At 44.1% G+C, this 22,919-nt stretch overlaps 1 protein-coding gene across 3 annotated transcripts in view; it reads right to left on the bottom strand.

Moving 5' to 3' along the window:
• The window catches only part of PRR5L (proline rich 5 like), a 94,423-nt gene that overhangs the window by 56,593 nt on the left and 14,911 nt on the right, over positions 1-22,919 (bottom strand). For all 3 annotated transcript variants that reach the window (XM_069091443.1, XM_069091441.1, XM_069091442.1), the window contains exons 2-3: positions 5,957-6,264; positions 4,493-4,573 (exon numbers count right to left, since the gene is read on the bottom strand). In XM_069091443.1, coding sequence (XP_068947544.1) covers positions 4,493-4,573; positions 5,957-6,126 — 251 coding nt within the window. In that variant the 5' untranslated portion in view covers positions 6,127-6,264. The remainder of the gene's footprint in view (positions 1-4,492; positions 4,574-5,956; positions 6,265-22,919) is intronic.

Genomic DNA, 22,919 nt, shown 5'->3' with positions numbered 1-22,919 from the left:
AAAAGAGAGGATCCAATAAGAGAAAGGAAAGAACCATTGATCAGTGGAATGGAGAACATAGGGAAGAAAGAACAACTCAATTCTTATTTGGCCCCTACTTACTCTGGCAAGGACACCATTATTTCTAATGGTAAGGACAGAGCAAAAATGGCTTTTGGAAAGGCTGAAAGCCAAGAAAAATAAGGGTAACAAGGAAAGGGCAGCTGGCTACCACTGACAAGTTGAAAAGTAAGAGTCATGGATTTGGAAGAGACCTTTGAGGCTACTCAGTCCAATTGTCTCATTTTACAGACCAGAAAACTGACTCACAGAGAAGTTAAATGACTTGCCTAGGGTCACACAAATAATAAATGTCTAAAGTAGGATCTGAATTAAGGTCTTTTTTGATTCCAAATCTAATACTCTGCTTTGTCCACTATACCATCTCACTGTGTCAGGTACAGAATAACTAACTATATTCTGGGCTACCAAAAAAAAAAAAAAGCAGAGGATATGAAGGCTGAGGTTAGTGATCTCTGATCTCTAGAGAAAGGGAGAGGTGCAGAACTGAAGAAAGAACATTCCTGAAAAGGCAAGAGGGTAGTAAGTTTTCCTTTAGCTCTTGGCAACTTTGCAGAACGTTATTAGAGGGAAGGTTAGCGAACACTTAGAGAGGGAAGCAGTGATTGCAAAGAGCCAGAAATCTTTGATGAGATTCCTTGATGGGCACATAAGGAGAATGTTCCAGACAGAGTCTGTTTAGATTTCAGTCAAGTATCTCAAGTTATTCTTAGGGATAAGATAGAGAGATGAGGGTTTGGGGACAGCAGAGGCAGGTGGGTTTGGGTCTAGTTGAATGGCTGGTCCCAAAGAAAAGTCAGTAATCATGATTCTCTGATAGGTGGGTAGACCATTTATTCCTTGTGGTTGGCCCAGGGATGTACACTTGGTCCTCAGTTTTTTAATGCTTTTATCAATGACTTGGATAATGGTTTATCAAGTCTGCAGATGACCCAGTACTAAGAGGAAGAGCTAACACACTTCAAAGTTGAGTCAGGAACCAGAAAGATTTTTCTTTCTTTGACATGCAGCTGAATCCAATTAAAGATGAAATTTCATAGGTATAAATGTAAAGTTTTTCCCTTGGGTTCCAAAAGTCCATTTCACAAATACAAAATGGAGAAGAGATGGCCAGAGAACAACAGTTCATCTGAAAGAATATGTGGGAAATTTTAATAGACTTGAAGGCAGGTCATAAGTCAGGAAGTACCTGAGGCTCAGTTCTTGAACTCAGTTCTTCCTGATTCCAACTCCAGGGCTCTATTACACCACCTCCCTAGCTGCCTGGAAAGGTATGGTATCAGGGACCATGAGGTGATAGTCCCACTGTCTTCTGCCCAGTCAGATCCCATCAGGAATTGTGTTCAGTTTCAGGCAACATATTTTAGAAAGGTCATTGATTAACTGGAGAATCTACAGGGTTAGACAGAGCCTCCTAGAGCCATAGGAGGGCTGAAAATACACGGAATGGAGAAGAGAAGCCTGGGGACCTCAGGGGTAGAGGAAGAGTCATTCTGTGAAAAATGTCTTCTCCTTGCTAAACATGCCTAGTTGATGATCCCACGGTCCTAATGTTCCTTCTGGAACTACCCAGATACTCAAAACAATCAAGTCATCCCTTCTCTGCTTCAGGCTTATAGTTTCTCAAAACCAAAATGCCTTGAAGAGAACATGACAGAGCCCCTTCTCCCCAAGTCAGCTTCCACAGACTTCCTAGAGTCCTTTCCTTTCTGCCTCCAGCCAGGTGAATTATGGGGGCTACTGTGCTGGGTGAGTCTTCAAAAGCAGGGGGAAGAAAAATCAAACTTGACTTATGTCTCCCACAGTCATAGGAGAGCCATATTTTTGCTTCAGTGTTTACTTGCTAAAATAAAGGCAGCTGTGTTTACTTGAGCATGGGTACTTCCAGATGTGGACACATGTGCATGCCAACACGCTTTATTTAGCCCGAGACCACTGCTCGGCATGCATGCCTGCGCCTACTTTCCATTTTCCAGGAACTGCTCTGGACAACGGAAGGATCGTTTCAACCCGTCAGATATGAGTCTTCTTTTGGGGAAGGGTAGGAGTTGGGGAGCTTGCAGGGGGCACGTGTAAGGAAAATGTTCATTTCTTTAAAAGACAAACCTACTCCCCCTGGACTAGAGCACAGCTGAAAGCAATATTGAGCACCCCAGACAGAGTATTCCCTGGCTGTCACCCCTCAGACATGCCGCTGATAAGCAAAGACAGAGCCACGGCGTCTCTTGTCACTGCCTAACCCTTTCCCCACCTGACAAGCTCCCTCTGGGCTGATGACAAGAATGAAAATGGGGACTCTGGGATACAAGCCCTATTTGGAAGCCTACATGTAGGGACTGGGGCAGCCCTAAGGTAAAAACATTAGCACTTGGGAATCTCTGCTGGGTGTGCAAGTGAGGGTGACTTCAATCAATCATTCATTCATTCAAGTCAGTCAGCAAGCCTTCAGTACGCCCAGACTATGAGCCAGGCACGGTGCCAACAGCTGTAAATATAAATGTCAAAGCAAGACAGTCCCTGCCCTTGGGGACTTTACATTGTGTCTCGAGTGTAGAACCCTTTCCCACTGGGTGTCTACAGGGTTAACAGAATAATGGATCAGGTCCTTGTGAAGGGATACTACTCTTTATCTTCAGACCCTCCTGTATCACAGAAGATGGGCCTGGGGTCAGTCTAAGGTGGAAAAACTCTGGATTGGGAGCCAAGCAACCTGAACTCTAGCCAACCTAGCAGCTTGGTGAGGTTGGCATTATGCCCTATGGGCCTCAGTTTTCCTATCTGTAAAATGAATGGACTGGAGTAGACAATGGCTTTGGGTCCTTCTGGCTCCACTGTTCTATGATTCTCTGTTTGAAATGAAATTGAAAATTATCAGTGGGAGAACAAACTCAATCATTTACTTGTACACCAATATATAGCACACATTAATAGCTCTAAGAGAAAAAGAGCACATATTTTGAACAGAGAAATGACAAAGGTTCATTATAAAGGCAGGACAGATAAAGGGCTAGCCTTGGAACTGGGAAGACCCAGATTCAAATCCTGCCTCTGACACATACTACCAAGGTCACTGTGGGTGAATTACTTTAACCTCCGTGTTCCAGTCAACCCCTTAGGACTCTCAGTTATACTGGGGCAGTGAACCAAGTTCATATTAAAAAAGAATGCTGGAAACCCAAGCGACTTTGAAAGACTTAAGAACCAGATGAGTGTAATGACCAACCCCGTTCCAGAGGCCCCATGAGGAAGCATGCTAGCCACCTCCTGACAGAGACCTGAGAGACTCATTTTTTGGACACGATCTATGCTGGAGTTTGTCTTGCTTGACTTCATTTATGTTACAAAGGTTTTGTTTTTCTTTCTTTTTTCAAAGGATAGAAGTGGGGAGGGAAAGAAGAGGAATTTTTATTCAGTGAAAAAATTAAATTAAAAAAAAATTAAGATAAGTTACAGATAGTGGTGCTGACCTGTCCTGGTGGAGGGAATTTCCCCAATTAGGAGTTCCCCATATGGGTCCAACCCCCAAATTATAGACACATTGGCAGTGACCTGATTAAAGGATTTGCTCATTGTTCTTCCCAATCCCAATTTCAGCTTTTGTCACCAATATACAGGAAGCAAAAATAAGTAAGTACTTAATAAAAAAAAATACATCCAAAGGAAAGGAATGGCCACTTCAACCTGATGACCTCAAGCAGTCGCTCTTCTGGACCAGCAGCCTGGCTGGGCCTCCCAACGTGGCAGCTTTGAGGGTTTCAGGACCTGTCATATTTCTATTCTGTCCAACCCCAAAAAGGCAAAAGGGGGCCCATGTGGTACAGCATAGGATGGGTGCTGAAAATTCACAATTCTACAGAGTTTTACAGTTTATCTATGCATATGGAAACATAAATATATGTGCATATGTATATATATAAAAACAGATGTAGGTGTATATATTTATAAATATACATGTACATGTACATACATAAACACACACTGACATATATGTTTACAGAGAAGACTGCACTAAGACTTTTGGGATACCCTATCTATAAATGTACGTATGTATGTATATGTGCATACAGGCGTGTGTTCACTTGTTATCCCTATTACAGATGAGAAGACTGTAGTTCATTCAGGTGAAGAGCACTAATTTTTAAAACAGCATACATTAAGGAGTCCTTCTAAAGGTTTACACAGCACTGAGAATACATGATTTTACTCGAATCTCACACCACCTTAGGGGGCCAGCCATGCAATCATCATCACCCCTATTTTAAAGATGGGGAAACCAAGGCTGGCTGACAAACAGCAGAGCTGTGACTCAAACCCAAATGGCCCCAGGTCACACCCCACCACACTCCGAGTTAGTAAGGATCTGAACACAGCACTTCTCAGAAAACCATTGGGAACTTTCCCCCTTCCCAGCCCAGGCTCATGGAAGTCATACCTGATGTTTTCATTCAGCAGGAACAGCTCATTGTTCTGCAGCCCTCCTCCTCTGAACACATTGATCACGGCTGTCTGGACGCTGTCCAGGGAGAGACAAGGGGTGAGGCTCTCAAAAAACCAACAAGATCTCGCTCCCTCCCTCCCTTCCCTCCCCACCTAAGTGCTCCAGGGAGACTTTCAGTGCCCCAAGCTTCAGTTTCCTCATCTGTAAAATGAAGGGGGTAGGCTAGATGGCCTCTGAGGTCCCTTCTGGCTCTGAAACTAAGACCCAAAGGGGCCCAGACAGGATCCGAACCCAAGCCCTCCACCTCCAAAGTCAGGTGAATTCCCATTAACACTATACTCCCCCCACAACAGCCCAAGGAGAGAGCTCCCTTCAGTCTCCAGGGTGCTTTTGAGCCCTCAAGCCTGGGATAACCAGGGACCAGACCTCCCATTCCCACAGTGTTTTAAGGCTCACAATGTGCTGTCCTCACATATCCCCTGCTAGGCACGGACCCCGAAGACAAGGGGGCTTGTCTCTAGTGACCCACAGGTCATGAGATCATGGACCTCTGAGGACAAAGGAACCTCCCAGACCACCTGGGATGGAACTTCTGGAAGGCAGGTCCTATTTTCCATTCTGCCTTTGTATCACTAGCTCCTAGTCCTTGATAAACTGAACTAATTCTTCCAAGTCTCAATGGCCCAGGAAACTCTAACCCATACAAAGATGTAAAGCAAGCACCCAAACTGCCTTGGCACAGGGTGTTTCTTCACTGGGAGCTCTCTACACCTGCAGATCTGGTCCAAAACACAAACAGAACTAAGGGGCAGCTTGGAATAGGGGTGGAATGCCAGCCTTGGAGTCTTTGAGAAAGCCTAGGCTCAAATTCTGCCTTAGACGCGTCCTCCCTGTGAGATCCTGGGAAAATCATTCACCCTCGGGTTTCTCCCCTTTTTAAAGGTGGCTATGGGACTCAGCGGCCTCTTGGGGCCTTAGCAGATCTAAGTTCATGATGCTATGACCTGACCCCCCTCACTTTAGATATAAGGAAGCAGAGGCCTAGGGAGCTGAAGGGATTCTGCCCAAGGTCAGCATGGAGGTAGAGTAAGATACTCAGGATTCAAATGCAGGTCTTTTGACCTTGCTGTTCCTACAAGAAAAAAAGGGACTAGGGTTGAGTCTGGCCCGATTCTTTTTTGCCCCCAAGAAAACTGTATTTATGCTTCCTGTTAGGGTCTTTAGAAAAGCACATAGTTTGAAAGAGCAGTCAGCTATCAACAAACCCTCACTGGTGCCAGGTACTGCTCTGGGTCTGGGAACTCAGAGACAGATCCTGAAGCTAGCAGCAAGTCCCCTTCTTCCACTTCACCCACTCAAGCTCAAGCATGGAAAATGAGCTGCCTTTCCCCAGCAATGTCGGGGAGAGCAGAAGACCCCTTCCCAAAGGGCTCCCCCCAGCTCAGCTCCCTCCTTCACCTGTTCCAGGCCGAATTGGAACTGAGATGCATGGCCTGGCGGGCAGCCTGGAAGCGGGGCAGGTCACTCAGCACAGGGGAGCTCATGAAGCGGGGCCTCGGCCTTCGGAAGGAGCCCATCTTGTGCAACTCAATGGGCAGGTACAGGCTGGGAGCAGAGCCTCGGGTCATAGGTTCCGGTGACAGAGCAGCTCCTCTTCTCGTCTCAAAGGCCTTCAGGTTCTGACCTAAAAGGGCCCTCTGCTGTCCGGAGCCACTGCCCCATGGCAACCCTCGCTCTTTTCTCAAAACCACTGGTTCAGCCGATGCCTGAAAGGAAAGGGCAAGTTTTCATTTACAAGTCCTGGGCTGAGCAAACCACATCTTACAGGAAACTAGCTGGGGCTTTCCAGCCCATATATCCTGAGAACAGCTGCTGGTTCCCACACACTTATTACCATCCCTCACCAGCACCTGGCTCACCGGCTGTGGTCACTCTGCTACCTCCGAAACACAGAGTGAAAACAACTGGGAACCACTGGGCCAGAGGGCAGGAATCTAGATGCATGCCCCACCCCCACCAGAAAGTAAGCCCCCTGAGGGCAGGGACTGTTTAATGCATGTCTCTGAATCCCTAGCATCTAGCTTAGCACTGAGCGGGAACTTAAAAAAGGTTTGCTGAGTTGCATTTGTTGAAGCAGGACATAAAAACACAGACCAATGACCATCACCCAGTTCTGCCACCACCCAACACCTGAGCAAAAACATGCCCTTTCAAAGAGAAGGCCTGGAACAGAATCTTGGGAGTTGGAACCAACGAACCAGTGAGCATTTATGAAACACCTAATATATGCCGTGTACTGTGCCAGCTGGTGGGGAAACACTAACAATGCCTACCGTCAGTAGGAAGAGACCCCAAGTGACCATGGAAGCCAAATGGGCGCGTAATATCAGGATCGCAGATTCCTGAATTGTTAAGAGATGATCATTTATAGGCGAGGAACCCAAGGCCCCAAGAATTTAAATAACTTGGCCAGTCACACAGGTAGCAGGGTCAAGACTCGAACCCGAGTCCTCAGATGATGAAGCCAGGGTTCCTTCCACTACTTTGCTCAATGCTAACGCTCTGTAATCTTGTACATCTCTGAAGACTTAATAAATATGAGGGCCAGGGAAAGAGCCTGGACCTGTGACGGGATTCCATTAGTATAAGGGACCTCCCAGAAGAGGGAACACCCTCCACCAATGCAGGTCGACACCTTCTCAGCAACATTTACTTTAGAGAGTCGCCTAGAACACTGAGCAGTAAGTGACCTGTCCATGGTCACAAAGCCAGGATGGGTCCAAGGTGGGATTTGAACTCAGGTCTTCCTGATTTCTAGGCCAGCTCTCTCTACACCAACAAATCATAATGATAATTATAATAAACAATAATATAAAACCAATATTCGTACAATCCCTTCATTGATATTATTTCATTTCAATTTGACAAAAACTCTATGAAAGTTACTATTTTTATGTATTCCCTTTTATAAGGAAACTGAGACTCACATGAGTCATAAATTTAGAGAAGGGACCTTAAAAGCCACCTGCCCCGAATTCCGTCATTTTCACATGAGAAACTGAGATCAAGAGAGATTCCGTGACTGGCCTCTGACCACACACCTAGTAACTTCACGGCGTGGGATCTGAACGCACTTCTTCCTAACCCTAATTCAGGCAGCACTCCCCCACTATTTAGTTAGGAAACTAGGTGTGACAGTGGATAGCTCTGGACTTGAAGTCAGGAAGACCGGAGTTCAAATCCTACCTCAGACACCTAGCTGTGTGACATTGGGCAAGTCACTTAACGTCTCTCTGCTCCAGCTTCCTCATCTGCAAAACAGCACCTGCCTCACAAGGTTGTCAAGAGGGCCCAATGAAATAATACTACATAGTTTATACTATATATTAAATTAATATATTATATTAAATTAATTAATATATAATCTACATATATAGATTCACAAACATTAAAGTGCTACATACCCAACTATCTCTTAAGAAAAGGGTTTGTACAAGAAAGTAAGAGGGAAAGGGGAAGGAGGGATAGAAGGGAGGGCAGGTCATCAGAATGTATGTCATCTTGGGGTGGCGGGGTAGGGGAGAGATGGGGAGAAAATTTGGAACTCAGAATCTTGTGGAAATGAATGTTGAAAACTAAAAATAAATAAATTCTGGAAGAAGAAAAAAAGGTTTCAGGTGCTCCATTTTCTTTACCTTTTTTTTTGTGTCCCAGACCCCTGCGGCCCTGTGGTGAAGCTTTTGGATCCCCCCTCCTAAGTAATATTGTTAAATACATGTAATAAAATACACCGGATTGCGAAAGACACCAATTATACTGAAATACAGTAAGTTCACGCATGGCAGGCTGAGAAATACACGTGGGTCTGAATAGCATAAGAAGGCTGACGCTGGGCCCGGTGAATCTCCACCAAGACCACAAAATGTCTGAGGAGTCTGTCTGCCTGGGATGGATCGTGCATCTACGGACCTAACACTGAGCAGAAAAGGGAATAGCTTTTCCGGGAATTATTAAACAAGAAAAAGAAAAAGAAAGAAATAGCAACACCTCTTACACAACTTCCTGTGCCTCTTCCGGCTGCACTAGATAGGGGTCAGGGGATGCTCATGGAAGTCAGAGAGGGACCAAGAAGTTGGAGGATTCTCATCTCTTTGCCACTTGATTTTGCAAAAGGACAATCCCAGAGTGAATCCACAGTCTTTAAAACAAAAACAAAACTCTCCTTCCTGCTGATGCCCCTTGGGCTTCAGACTGCTTCAGAAGCCAGCTTGGCCAGGACTGAGGTAAGAAGAAACACATTGCATTTCCCTTCCTCACTCTTGCACTTGTAAAGCCAATTCCTGAGTCTCTGCAAGTTATTAACAATCTTTATGGGGATCTTAAATCGAGGGTGTTATGCATGGCTGCGCTCCCAAGCATGTGGACAGTGATGGGGGAGCTGGGCCAGACCAAGCCAAGGTCTTAGGGGTTGACCTCCGTCTTGGACCTGAAACAGTTATTCACACCAGTAACATGCCCAGGGCACCCCTCCACCAGGGCTCCCTCTGGAGCCAGGCTTCCACTCCAGGCAGTCTGAGTACACACTGGAAGGAGTGGACGGCCCATGTGGAATGGGAGTTTGCCCGGGGCCAGGGCATGCCAGGCAGGCATGTGCCATGGGTGGAATCTTGAGTGCCCAAGGTCCAGTTCAGGTAGGGCCCATGACTCCAATCTCCCCCAGCTCCCATGTCATCCTGGAAGAAGGGAATCTCTCAAAGGCCTCTCTTTCCCCCTACACCCCTACTGTTTTTTTCCCAGAGGGAACTTCACCCCTGTCAGGGAGGAAGGAAAGAAAACTGTTAGGAGTGTTGACATGGACTCCTGGAAAGGAAGCTCTCCTGTAACCAGCAGGCACCCTGAATTCCCTTAAAGTAAATCCTGGAATCCGAAAAGGGTTTTCTGAGCCTCAACAGCCCTGAGAGCTCGTCCAGGCCGATCCCTTCATTTTAGGTGCGTCTGAGCAAAGGAAAAAGAAAGGCCCACTTGGGGCTAGAACCAAGGCCTTGAATGTGGTACTGGGAGTTGGAAGACCTGGGTTTGAAACTGTGAGGCTTCTGGCAAAGCACTGACCCTCTCAGCCTTAACTGTCTCATTTGTAAAGTGGGGAGGATGATCACTGAACCCTCTTCTCACTAGCTGTGTCGTGGGCACTTTGTAAACCTTCAAAGCCCTGAAGAAGTGGACCAGGTAACATTCAATAGCTTCTGGAGGGCAGCAGGGGATGCCCAGGGCACGGCATGGTGCTTGGCACAGAGTAAGTCCTCAGTAAATAGAGAATTACTGAATGAATAAATGGACATGCCCACGGCCTGATGTGTCACAGTATGAATGATTCACTGCTGAGAGCAAAGGGCAGGCTTGTCTGATCAGTTCTTCTCAGGGTCGCCCTGACCCCAATCTAGAGCTCATTGTCCCATTCATGCCCTGACCAGGCAGTCTGCGGGAAGAAGGGGGAGGAAAATAATGACAAATGACATTTTTATACAAAGGACTTTATATACTTCCATGTCATCTAGACCCTACACCACCCCGGGAAGTCATCGTCTCCATTTTTCAGATGAGGAAACTGAGGCCCAAGGCCACATAGCTAGAGGTGGGATCAGACACCCCATTTAGGACTCTATTTACTACCCACTTCCTGAGCAGTTCAGGACCGGCTTGACAAACTCACCACAATCTAGGGTTAACTTGGCGAAAATCTCAGCCACTCCCCTGGTTCTCCCAGAGTGGGGGAGCAATCTGCTCCAGGCCACACGGTTGGTCAGGAGCAGGGTCAGAATTCAAGCCCAAGGCCACTGGACTCCATGTCCAGGGCTCCATACACTGAGTCTTGCTGCTTCCCAGCAAAGCTTGAAATTCTCGGTACTGCCCTGAGCCTCTGGCACCCACAAAAGTAGGCAGTGGAGTCATGAACTGTGCCCTCACTTAGAAAAAGAATAACTTTTCACACACAGTTTTTACTAAGTTTGGTCTCTGGTTTCCCAACTCACATCAGATAAGCCGCAGCACACATGAGAGAGGAGGGGAAAGCTTGGTGAAGGCAAAGGGGGTGATGGGGGCGGGGCTGGGCGGAGAGGGAGTGCTCCAGTAAGAGAATCACAAATGCAGCCCTAGGGAAGGGACCCAGAGACCACCTGGTCCACCCCTCCTCACTTCAGAGAACCACCAGCCAAGCACATAATAGAGAATCACCCATCCGTGGAGGGAAGGGACCTCAAAGGCCATCGAATCCAGCCCTCTCATTTTACAGGTGAGGGACTGGAGGGTCAGATAGAGGTAGTGTGATCTGTCCAAGATCACACATGGTCAACAAGAGGCAAAAAGTCTTCCAAGAAAAGAAAAGAAAAGAAAAGAGACAAAAGAAGCAAAGAAAAGAGGGGGCAATTCTGGAAGAGGAAAAAAAAAGTGTTTGGAGTTCAGATAGTTGGCATGAAATGTACAACCAAGGCCTGGCCTCACTGGCCAGTGCCCAGGCAATGGGCTACCCAAGGACTAAGTGATCCCAAGCAAATAATTTCTACCAACCTTACCCTGAAAGTGAATAAAGAGGTTTAGAAGTACAGTCTAAAATCAAGAAGGAATGTGCTTCTGACTACTTCAGGGCTTCCAAAGAACCAAAAACAAAAGATAGTAAAAGAAATGGCTGGCCAAGACAAGAAAGAAACCCAAGGGGACTGAGCTCTGACTCCTAAGTTCTGACAAAAGGGGGTGCTAGGAAGAGGCAGAGTGCCCCAGACCAGGGAGGGCAACCCACTTCTCAGAAATCTGTAGGACTTACCCCCCTAAACCAGTTGGAAACTGAGCACTTCTCCTAACTCCCCCGCAAAAGAGTCAGTCTAATTAGTATGCTTTTTCCAATATACAAACCCATAATTAGCAAGACTCAGTGCAGTGTCCCTCAAATAGCACTCTCCTTTTCTCTTTTTTTGAGGGCAGAGCTGTGTAGGTGCTTCTATGGGAAACTGCCTAGGAACAGAGCAGGAAGACAGCCAATGTGATAGAAACTTGGCATTGGAAGGGATCTCTGATGCCACATTGTACCCAACACTCCCAACAAGTCTGGACATAAGCTCCAGGAAGGCAGGCCCTGTCTTTGTAAGTCAACCACATTTACTGAGCACCTGCTACAAAAAAGAGACAGTCACTGGCCTCAAGGAACTCCCCTTGGGGCTTCATTGTGTGTCTGCCATTTTGGGGAGGGGGCCGGGGGGAGGAAACTTATCTAAGATCTCACTGATTTAGGAAACTCCTTTTGCCAATATAATTTGGTAGCTACCCGTGTTTCCCCGATAATAATACACTGTCTTATTATTTTTTTTGGACAGAAAAACACCAGAGGGCTTATTTTCAGGGGAGGGCTTATTTTAATGAACATTGACAGCAATTTTAATAAACAGGTAAATGTGAACAAAAAAAATGTACCTTTATTCAATAAGCAAATCACTGGGGAAGAACAGGATGATGCGCTCACTGCTGCAGGTCTGATTGGATGCAGCTCGGAGTGCGGCGTGCGGGTTTCATGGGGGGGGGGGGACGGTGCATACAGAGGGTACCGTAATGTAGCGTGTAGCGCAGGGGATCACCTTCACTACAGTAGCAATCTCAATAGGGCTTATTTTCGGGGGAGGGCTTATTTTAGAGGAATCTTACACAGTAAGGGGAGGGCTTATTTTCGGGATAGGTCTTATTATCGGGGAAACATGGTATTACGCTAAGAGCTGAGGCCAAGAGAGCCCTCTGGGGCACTGAGAGCTAAGTGACCCCCTCAAGGCCACATGGTCAGCATGAGTCAGAACACTAACCCAGGTCCCTCCCTTTACTTTATCCACTACCTTCACTTGCCTGGTACACAAAAAGCTTACTGACTAAACTGATGAAATAATGAATAAATGAATGGCAGCTGGCCTTTCCTCGAAGATGACCTAGCACACAGTGTCTCATGAGGAAGCCCATTCCCTTCCCAGATCCTGTTCTCCAAAAGCCGCTCATTCTTTCAGTCCTGTCCGACTCTTCGTGACCCCATGGACCATAGCACACCAGGCCCTTCTGTCTTCTATTAGTCTCCCAAAGTCTGTCCAAGCTCATGTCTGCTGCTTCCAAGACACTATCTATCCATCTCATCCTCTGCCATGCTCTCCTTTAGCCTTCAATCTTTCCCAACATCAAGGTCTTTTTCAATGAGTTCTGTCTTCTCATTATGTGGCCAAAGTATTTAAGCCTCAGCTTTAGTGAATGAGCAGTCTGAATTAATCTCTTTAAGTATTGACTAACCTGATCTCCTTGCTATTCAGGGTATTCTCAAGTCTTCCCTAGAACCACAATTTGAAAGTGTTGATTCTTTTCCTCACAGCAAATAGAAATCTCCCTCCACTTTTGGCCAGCCTTTTCCCCCCTTCCTCGGCACTTACAAAGATATAAAGATATTTTCTCCTCTTGTGGGTCAGAGCAGAATGGTACAAAATGAACACCACAAAATATTCAAATCATTTCCCCCATGTGTTTCAAATTAACCTATGATCCTACAGACTGAAGGCATTCTAGAGAGGACAGTGAGTTCAAGTATACCAAGTTAGTGATTCTTTCTGCTTGAAAATAAGTTACATCCTTTCTGTTGTTACATCATTTTTCATTTGTGTCCAACTTTTTGTGACCCCATTTGGGGGTTTTCTTGGCAGATTCTGGAGCGGTTTGTCTTTTCCTTCTCCAGCTCATTTTACAAATGAGGAAACTGAGGCAAACGGGGTTAAGTGACTTGCCCAGGGTCTAATCTCACACAGCTAATAAGTATCTAAGGCCAGATTTGATCTCAGGTCCTCCTGACTGCAGGGCTAGTATCCTATATACTTTGTCACCTACCTATGTTAAAAGTATAGTAGTGCCTGCTTCAGAAGCCATTCCTCTCATATTTGTCTCTGCACTTTTTGCTCCTTCTTCAAGGATATTCATTTTTATTAAAACAATAGACAATTTGGAAATACACAAAATACAAATATAATGAGCAAATGTACTTTAAAGCATTATTCCTTTTTTCTTCCATACAGCTAACAAGACATAGCCTGACAAACCCTTATTAAGTCAAAGGTACAAATGGTGTAACATTCCAGGAAAAGGAAAATGATATAATTCTGCCCTTTGGAAGTGACTTTCTTCATCGTTACTGGTACTCAGGGTCACAGATTTAGAGTTTGAAGGAACCTTAGAAGTCATCCAATCCAAACCCTCATTTTACAAATGAGGAAAACTGAGGTTCCAAAAGGCCACACAACTGGCAAAAATCAAAGGCAGAATTTGACCCAGGGTCCTCCAATTTGAAATCCAGTGTTCTCCCCACCCAAATGAATTAATTAGTAAGCATTCATTAATTAATAATTAGTAAACATTATTAATCACCATGCTAGGTACCAAGACTACAAGAACAAACAGGAAACAATCCTGTCTCTGGGAAGCACATATATGGGGAGGCGGGGGGTGCAGAGAAAGGAGCCACATGTACACATATAAGCAAATAACTGCCTACCAAGTAATTACAGAGCAATTTATCCAAAGTCAGTCTCTTTAGGGCAGGGCCTGTTTTTGCCTCTCTGTCATCCAGCCCTTATTATTCAGATTTTCTAGCTGGTAGGTATTCATTTAATTCCCTTTAGAAAGCCATTACAGCAAGTGCCCTTAAATGAATGAACACTTAAGTGCTTACTGAGTTGAATCAAATACTGTTCCTCTCAGGTAAAGAAACATACTAAGTCTCACCCATCCTCTGCTTGAAGTTGGCCTACCCACTGACTCTCCTGACTTGTGAAGCCCTGATACTGAAAGGCCTTTCTTAAGTCCTTCCTCTCCAGCTCCTACTCTTCCAAATCAAGAGCTTCCAGACTGCTGATGCTGATGGGACTTGGAGAAATAGAAGCCCAGAACAGAATTTCAGAGTGGAAGACTCTATACTGAAATAAGATGTCCCAGGTGGTCATCAAGGTTCTTTTTGATGACCTTTTGTGAAGAGAACCTTTTTGACATTCTACTTTTTGACAGCTCTAACTACTAACAAGCTTCCATTTCTCACATCTGTGTCCCCATGCCTAGAACATACTCCTTCCTCACTTGCCCATTTTAGAGTCCTTACCTCCCTTGAAGACTCAAGGTAGGGGCCACCACCTTTGGGAGATCTTTCCTGATGCCTCCAGCTGGTAATGATCTCACTCCACCCCAAACATTCTACTGTCCGTTTATGTGTGAGCAACACACATGTATGCATGTGTGCACACATACATATGTGTGCATGTATATTAATGTATGCATACACGTGTGTATGTATACATAAATACATGTACACACATGAATAAATATAATATTGACTTATCCCTTAACTATTTTTGCTAAACTAAACTCCTTGAGGAAATGACTACTTGATCCTGGTCTTTGTACCCCAGCACCTAATACAGCACTTGGGACACAGTGGGCGTTTAATAAATGCTCATTCAGCTGGAGTGAATCAATGTTTATCCTTATGCTAGTTTGTCTCACTGTAATTTCCACCCATTGTTCCTACTGCTGTATTCTATGGTATCAAGCAATAAACACCTACTTCATTTTTTTCCCAAACCGCCTTTCAATAATCATAATAATAGTGATAGTAACATAGCAACAATTAATAGCTAGCATTTATATAGAAGAGGTTTATAAATAAATAGCTTCACATATGTTATTTCATTTAATCCTTACAACAACCCTGTGAGATAGGTGTTATTAGGTGGCAAAGTGGACAGGGTGCCGAGCCTGGAGTGAGGAAGACTTATCTCAGGAGGTGATCATCTCATCGTGAGCTCAAATCTGCCATCAGATTTACTTGCTCTAGCTGTGTGACCCTGGGCAAGTCACTTAACCCTGTTTGTCTTGATTCCCTCTGTAAAATGAGCTGGGGAAGGAAATGGCAAACTACTCCAGTAACTCTGTCAAGATAATCCCAAATGGGTCACAAAGAGTCAGAAACAACTGAAATGGCTAAACAACAAGATGGGGATGCAAAGAAATATGAGACCTAGGGATAGGTGGTGCATTGGATAGAGCCCTGGGCCTGGAGTCAGGAAGACTCATCTTCCTGAGTTCAAAATCCAGCCTCAAACACTTACTAACTGTGTGACCCTGGGTGAGTCACTTTACCCTATTTGCCTCAGTTTCCTCATCTGTATAATGAGCTGGAGAAGGAAATGACAAACCACTCCAGTATCTTTGCTAAGAAAACCCCAAATAGGGTCATGAAGAGTCAGATACCACTGAAAAATGACTGAACAACAACAAAATTCTAAGTCATTGGGCTAAAGTGACTTGTGCCCAAGGTGTCACAGACAGGACAAGTCAAGACTATGAGGCAGGGTGTCTATCCACTACAGTACCTTGCTTCTTTCTGTTCACTAATAGTATTTATCAAGCGCCATTTTGGGCTAAGAATCTAGTGTCTTCCTGCCTTGAAATTGTTGTGTGTTCTTCATTCTCAAAGAGGAATATCACATTAGGAAGGTAATGCCATAACTTGCAAGTGAATTGGATTTAAGTGAGGCAGGGCTGTGCAGTCACCAGCCTCACTGTCTCCTCCAGAGTCATTTGGGTGCAGTGACCAGATATAGATTAGGATGACTACAGATGGTCCCCAAAGCGCAGTGAACCTGAATTCTCAAGAAGGCATGCCAGCAAAGTATAAGGTCTCTCAGGTTCAGCCAATCTGCAAAGGCTTCGATTTTGTTATTATGAATGAATGAATACACTGTTTATATATTTACACACTGTCTCCCTGTCTCCCCCATTCTAGACTGGAATAGAAGCTCCCTGAGGGCAGGGGCTGTTTTGCTCTGGTCTGTGTATCCCCTGATGCTTAACACAAGGGTCTGGAAATTCTTTGACTGGAGAGTAGAAGGTACTCAAGAAATGTTTGCTGATTAACTGACTGTATATCCACTGCCCAGAAACTATCACTTTGCATGCCTGGCCACAGGGGAACAAATTTTTGGTCACATCATCCACACACTAAGGTCTAGACAGGATAGTTTTGTAAGAGGACTCCCTAAATGATGGAGTAAGGCAGCTCTGACAGATCTAACATCTGGATAATGTACTGGAGAAGGAGAGGGGGTGAAAAGTCACCAATCAGCATCCAACTGTAGTTTCAAATACTGAAAAATATATTCTCTCCTGTTTAGGTGAAAAGTCATCCAGAATCATTCTTATAGAGAAAAAATGAGCTGATATATCCTTAGAGTTGGGCTATACCAGAAGAAAAAGACAGGGCAACATGACCAGCAGCAGTCTTAGATCTGAGTCCCTTAGCCGTCCATACTGATGAAATAATGAAAGTATAGTAATAATGAAATTAATAACGGCAACTGACACTTATAGCATGTTTTAAGGTTCACAAAGCATTTTATGTTATCTCACTTAAACCGTATAACAGTCCTGTAAGGGCAGCATTACAGTTTCTATTATGACCCTTTTATAATGAGAAAAGGGAGGCGCAGAAAAATTTGAGTGTCTATGTCTGGTCTAAGGTCACCTGGTAAGTAAGAGTTGGAAGCAGAAATCAAATCTGGGTTATCTCTGAGTTATATTAAGGCTAAATTATGTCTTTGTATACAAGGCACTGCACTAATTATGATGTCCTCACCAACCAGTAGCTAGAAGGCTGAATAATCTAGAAGAAAATTTCTTCCCTTTGGAGTAAGTTCATCAGAGCCATTGGGAATGTGGACATAATCAGCTACTTTCAGGAGCCGCTCCCCTCCCCCCACTCCCAACCAAATAAAGTGTGCCCAACCCCTTTGGGCTTTGACAGGTTTAAGATATAAAGGCATGATCAGACCCCAGATGTTCTGAAAAAGTCCTTGGGGTTGAATGGAATGCAGGTTCCAAAGGAGTCAGCAGCTAGAGGCAGTCACCGAAACAAGCTAATACAATCCTACATAGCATTAGACAAGAGGTATAACTTTAGGAATCGTGGGGTAATCATCTCATCGGGCACCTCAACTGGAACATTGTGTTCAGTCCTGTGCACCATGTAGGACATAGAGAGGTTTGGAGAATATACGGAGATCTCTGTCCATCCTGTACTAGCAAACTGGCAAAGATGACCAACGAGAAAATCAACAATTGTTGGAAAGCCTGTGGGGAGGAGAGTCCTTCTAATTCACTCTCAGTGAAGCTGGGACTTGGTCCACTTTGGAAAGCAATTTGTAAATATGACCACAAAGCCATCTGACCTAGGTCCATGCCCCAAAGAGACCAAAGGCAGATATTCATAGTAAGTGGCTCCTTCTGAGGAGGCAAAGGGCTGGACGCTAAAAGGGTGGCCGTCCACTGGGGAATGGCTGAAGAAATCATAGTCTATGCATGTAAAGGAAGGCTATTATGCCACAAGAAATGATGAAGGGGGTTTGTTCAGCCCCCTATAAAGACCTGTATGAAGTGATGCAGAGAGAAGTGAGCAAAACCGAGAGAACAATTTATACAGAAACAACTTCATGACAAAGAAAAATAACTTTGAAAGACTTAAGAACTCTGATCGATGCAATGACCAGTCATGAATCCAGAGAGCCAGTGATGAAACATGCTGCCCACCTCCTAACAGGGAGGATGGGCTCAAGGTGCAGAATCACACATCTAGTTTTTGTACATGAAAAACACATGCATTTGCTTTCCTTAACTATGCTTATTTTTTGTCGGTCAATAAGGATGCATTAAGGCCCTGCTATGTTCCAAGCATTGGGCTAAGTGCTGAGAATATAACACAAGGTAAAAGGCAGTCAGTCCCTGCTCCTGGTCTAATGCAAGGACAACATAGAAACAACCAAGTACAAACAAAATGTATAGAAGATAAATTGGGGATGATCACCAGAGGGAAGGCACTGGCATCCAGGGGGCAATCAAGGAAGGCTTCTTGCAGAAGGGAGGTTTTTAGCTGAGACCTGAAGAAGAACTGGAGAAGCTGGGAGGCAGATATGGAGAGGAGGGCCCCAGAAGGAGGTCAGCAAGTGAAAATGGCCAGAGTGGAGAGTTGGAATATCTAGTACAAAGACCAGCAAGGAGGCTGGGGAAGGGAAGGACTGTGGGAAGGAGGAAGAACACTAGTAGATAGATAGGGAAGGGGTCACGGTATGGAGCATTCTAAAAGCCACAGGATTCTACATTTGATCCTGGAGGCAAAAGGGAGCCCCTAGAATTGACTGAACAGGGGACTAAATTTGTGCTTTAAGAATTTGATAGCTGACTGGGGATGGACTGGCATGGGAAGGAACTGGAGGCAGGGAGACCAACCAAGGGTTGAATTTTTTTTTTTTTATTTTGAGGGAGGAAGGATTTAGTGAGGAAAACATAGCTATTAATAAGTCTGCCAAAAATAAGAGGAAAAAAGAAGGTCGCTGAAATGTTTTTGAAGATACACAAGACAACAAAAGGAAACGCAGCAGGAAAAACTGATAAGCAAAATAAATTTGAAAATAGAATGTTGAATGTATTATATAATTTTTTAAAAAGTGAGCTACACATAAGAGATGGACAGTTTCACATAGAGCCCCCCATTTCATATATGGGAAGTTCTTTTGTTTTTTTTTCTTTTTTCTTTTTGTTAAACTCATAATTAAAAACAAAAAAGTGGGTAACCATCTATTAGGCAAAGACTGATCAACCTATAGTCAATATGAATGTGATGGAACATGATGGTGATATAAGAATTGATGCACAAAAATAAGGACACCAGAGAAGCTTGGGAAGAGCTGTACGAACTGAGGCAGAGCAAAGAAAACAGGACTTTGAGAATATTATACCAATTAATACAGAAAAGTAAAATTAAAAGGAGCACGAATGAGAGACAGAGAAGGCTGATCTCGGAAGACTTGGGTTCAAGTCCTCCCTATGCACGCTGGCTGTGTGACCTGCGCTCCAGACAATCCTCTGACAGTATATGTTACAGACAAGTTGCCAATCTCTGCTGGAAGAGAGGACTTTGCCCACACTAATAAAAATCACAGGTTCAGGCCAAAAAAATTACACCAAAAGAATAAGAATTCAGATGAACGTTAGGACCAAACTTGATTTCAGAGGACTGATGAGGAAACAGACTTCTCCCCTCTATAGAGCCGTGGTAGACCATCAGCACAGAAGGCTGCATATGTTGTCAGACATGATTAATTTATTTTCTTAAATTTTCCCTCAGTGTTGCAAGAGAGGCAACAATTTGGGGGCAGGGGGATTATTGGGAAATCAGGGTGATGTTTAAAAAAATCAAAGCAATTAGTAAAACATTTTTAGAAAATAAAAGTGTAGCTAACAAGTGTCAAAATGGCCATTTTCTTGAGAGTTGAAATCATGGGTGTGTCCAATAGATGGAAGAAGAGAACCCTGAGGGTTTGGCAATAGCTCCGGATGGCAAATTTAGGGTCTAGACAGGATAGTTTTGTAAGAGGACTCTCTAAATAATGAAATAAGGCAGCTCTGACAGATATAACATCTGGATAACCCACTGGAGAAGGAGAGGGGGTGAAAAGTCACCAATCAGCATCCAACTGTAGTTTCAAATACTGGAAAATATATTTTCTCCCGTTTAGGTGAAAAGTTAGCCAGAATCATTCTTTTTTTTTTTTTTTGCTTTTTGGAGGGCAATTGGGGTTAAATGACTTGCCCAAGGTCACACGGCTAGTTTTTATGTTAAGTGTCTGAGGCGGGATTTGAACTCAGGTCCTCCTGACTCCAGGGCCAGAATCATTCTTATGGAGAAAAAAAAAATGAGCTGGGCTATACCAGAAAAAAAAGGCTGGGCAACATGACCAGCTGCAGTCTTAGGTCTGAGTCCCTTCACCACTGGGCCTCATTTTCCTCATCTGTAAAGTGAGGATGACAGGGTTCATTACTTAGAGGTGAGGAAAATGCCTTGGAAATATTAATGTTTCTTTAGAAAGAAATATGTCTCATCATCATCATCATCATTACTGGAGTAGTGGTTAGAGGTTTCTGAACCTCTCAGCCTCTGTTTCCTCATCTGTAAAATGGAGAAAAGATGTTGTACCATCTGCTTTCTCTATTTACCGCAGACTACTGCACTTGATTCTCCATATCTGCCGTCTCTGACTTTATATCTGTATCCCCAGGGCTTAGCAAAGGGCTTGGCACATAAGAAGTGCTTAAATGCTTTTGTTCATTCATTCATTCACACTACAAAATTCATATATATATATAAATACATACAACTAGCTTTAGTAACCACTCTAGAGAGGCAATGTGAAAGTGTCTTGGGGTTGGGAAGCTGAAAGCCCTGGCTTAGTCTGAGTCAACTCTGCCATGTGCCAAGCTGTGTGGCTTTGGCCAACTCATTTCACTTCTCTGAGACTCTGTTTTCTGTGCTACAGTCTTCTTCTTACAAGAGATTACCCCATATCCATTCAGTCACTGAAGCCTGTCTATTCTACCTTCTTAACATCTCTCCTACACAGCCCCTTCTCTCCTCTGGTATGATCATTCCTCTGTTGCAGACCCCCAACGCCTCACACTTGGACCACTGCAATAGCTAATGGTGGAAGTGCCTGCCCCAACTCTCTCCCCATTCCAATCCATCCCATTCAGCCAACAAAGTGATTTTCCTAAAGCACGGATCTGACCGTGTCACTCCCTACTCAGTGGCTCCCTATTACCTCCAGCATCAAATACAAAATCTTGTGCTTGGCATTCAAAGCCCTTTATAACTCAGCTTCCTTTCTAGGTTTCCTATGCCTTCTTCCTCATCAAATGACCCTGGTCTCCTTCCTTTTCCTTACACAAGATGTATCATGGGTCTTTAGTTAGGTTCAATTAGGGCAAAAATGAATCCTATAAAGTGGTTGCATTATTTGGATTTAAACTTCATGTTTCCACTGGGCTGGAATCAAGGGCCATATTTGACAAAATTATAATTTAGAATAATGTGAATTGAAACACATGCAGTTGCTTCATGGGATTCATTATTCACATTAATCAGGATCTAGTTATATTTATGGTACAGCTAGTTCAAATCTAGCTTCTGGTACTTGCTAGCTGGGTGACCTTGGGCAAGTCACTTAACCCTGTTTACCTCAGTTTGTCCATCTGTGAAAGGAGCTGGAGAAGGAAACAGAAAACCATTCTAGTATGTTTGCCAAGAAAACCCCAAATGGGGTCATAGTTGGACACAACTGAAATGACTGAACACTGTATTTATAGAGCAGGGACCAAAAAACTGTGAAATCTATACCAGGTAGTTTCAAACTGACTGAAACCTTCCAAAACAAAAGTATGAATACTGTGAGAGCATAATCAATGGATCAATCAATCAATGGATTCTATATGCCAGTCACTGTGCAGGGGCACTGACAGCTATGATGTGAAGAATGAAATAATTTCTACTCAAAAGAAGCTTAAATTCAGCAAGAACATATCTTATATATATATATATATATCTTATATAAGAATATATCTTATAATACTTATAAAAAGAATAAGTAAATAGAAGGTAGCATGCTATTAATCGCCACAAGAGTGAAAAGTTCAGAAAACAAACAAATTAATCATGCTTTATGGTGTATGCTGACCTTTGAGTCTACAGTCTACCCCAACTCATCAGAGATTTCTTCATTAGTCCTTGGAAATCATGAGGGGCCATAACTTTTTTTTGTTTTATTGCCTTTTTTTTTGGAGGGCAGTTGGGATTAAGTGACTTGCCCAAGGTCACACGGCTAGTTTTTGCGTGTGTGTGTGTGTGTGTGTGTTAAGTGTCTGAGGCTGGATTTGAATTCAGGTTCTCCTGACTCCAGGGCCAGTGCTCTATTCACTGTGTCACCTAGCTGCCCCTAAGGGGCCATAACTTTAAATGGAATCTTCATGCCTTTAAGAGGCAAGACTATGGCCAAAAGGGATCCACGGATTTCCCTCTTATGGCAGTGAAGCTTACTATACAACCATAAGATCAGATGTCCTAATGTGTTTACTCTGGATAATGGTCACTAGAATCTTATTTAGAAAAGCATCATTCTTTCTTTGAATAGATTTACTCCTGAGACTCTCTCTGTAAGGACTGTACCAGGAAAAGTAGGGAAATTGTATGGTGGTACTACTCCCCATATTGTGAACTCAGACAGTGTACACAATGGACCATCGCCTAAAGGCCCAAAAGCCTTTCTCTGATTCTTTCAATATTTCAGGGCTACCTGGGCAATGTGAAGCCTCTCAGAGAAGCTCTGATTTCGGAGTGACCTTGGTAGCCATTGGGGCCCACCCACACCTGAACAAGTATCCTTCTGAGGACATGCTCAGCAAGTGGTCATCTAGTCTTTGGGTCTATAATCAACCCCACTCAAGGAGGAGTCGGAAAGGAGATTTCTTCAGAAATCAAGATGGG

The sequence above is a fragment of the Petaurus breviceps genome, unplaced genomic scaffold (genome assembly GCF_028583685.1).
Source record: "Petaurus breviceps papuanus isolate PSGF00001 unplaced genomic scaffold, PetGlider_PUasm1.0 188, whole genome shotgun sequence".
In the NCBI taxonomy this organism is placed as follows: domain Eukaryota; kingdom Metazoa; phylum Chordata; class Mammalia; order Diprotodontia; family Petauridae; genus Petaurus; species Petaurus breviceps.
This window is presented reverse-complemented; position numbering and strand designations above follow the sequence as displayed.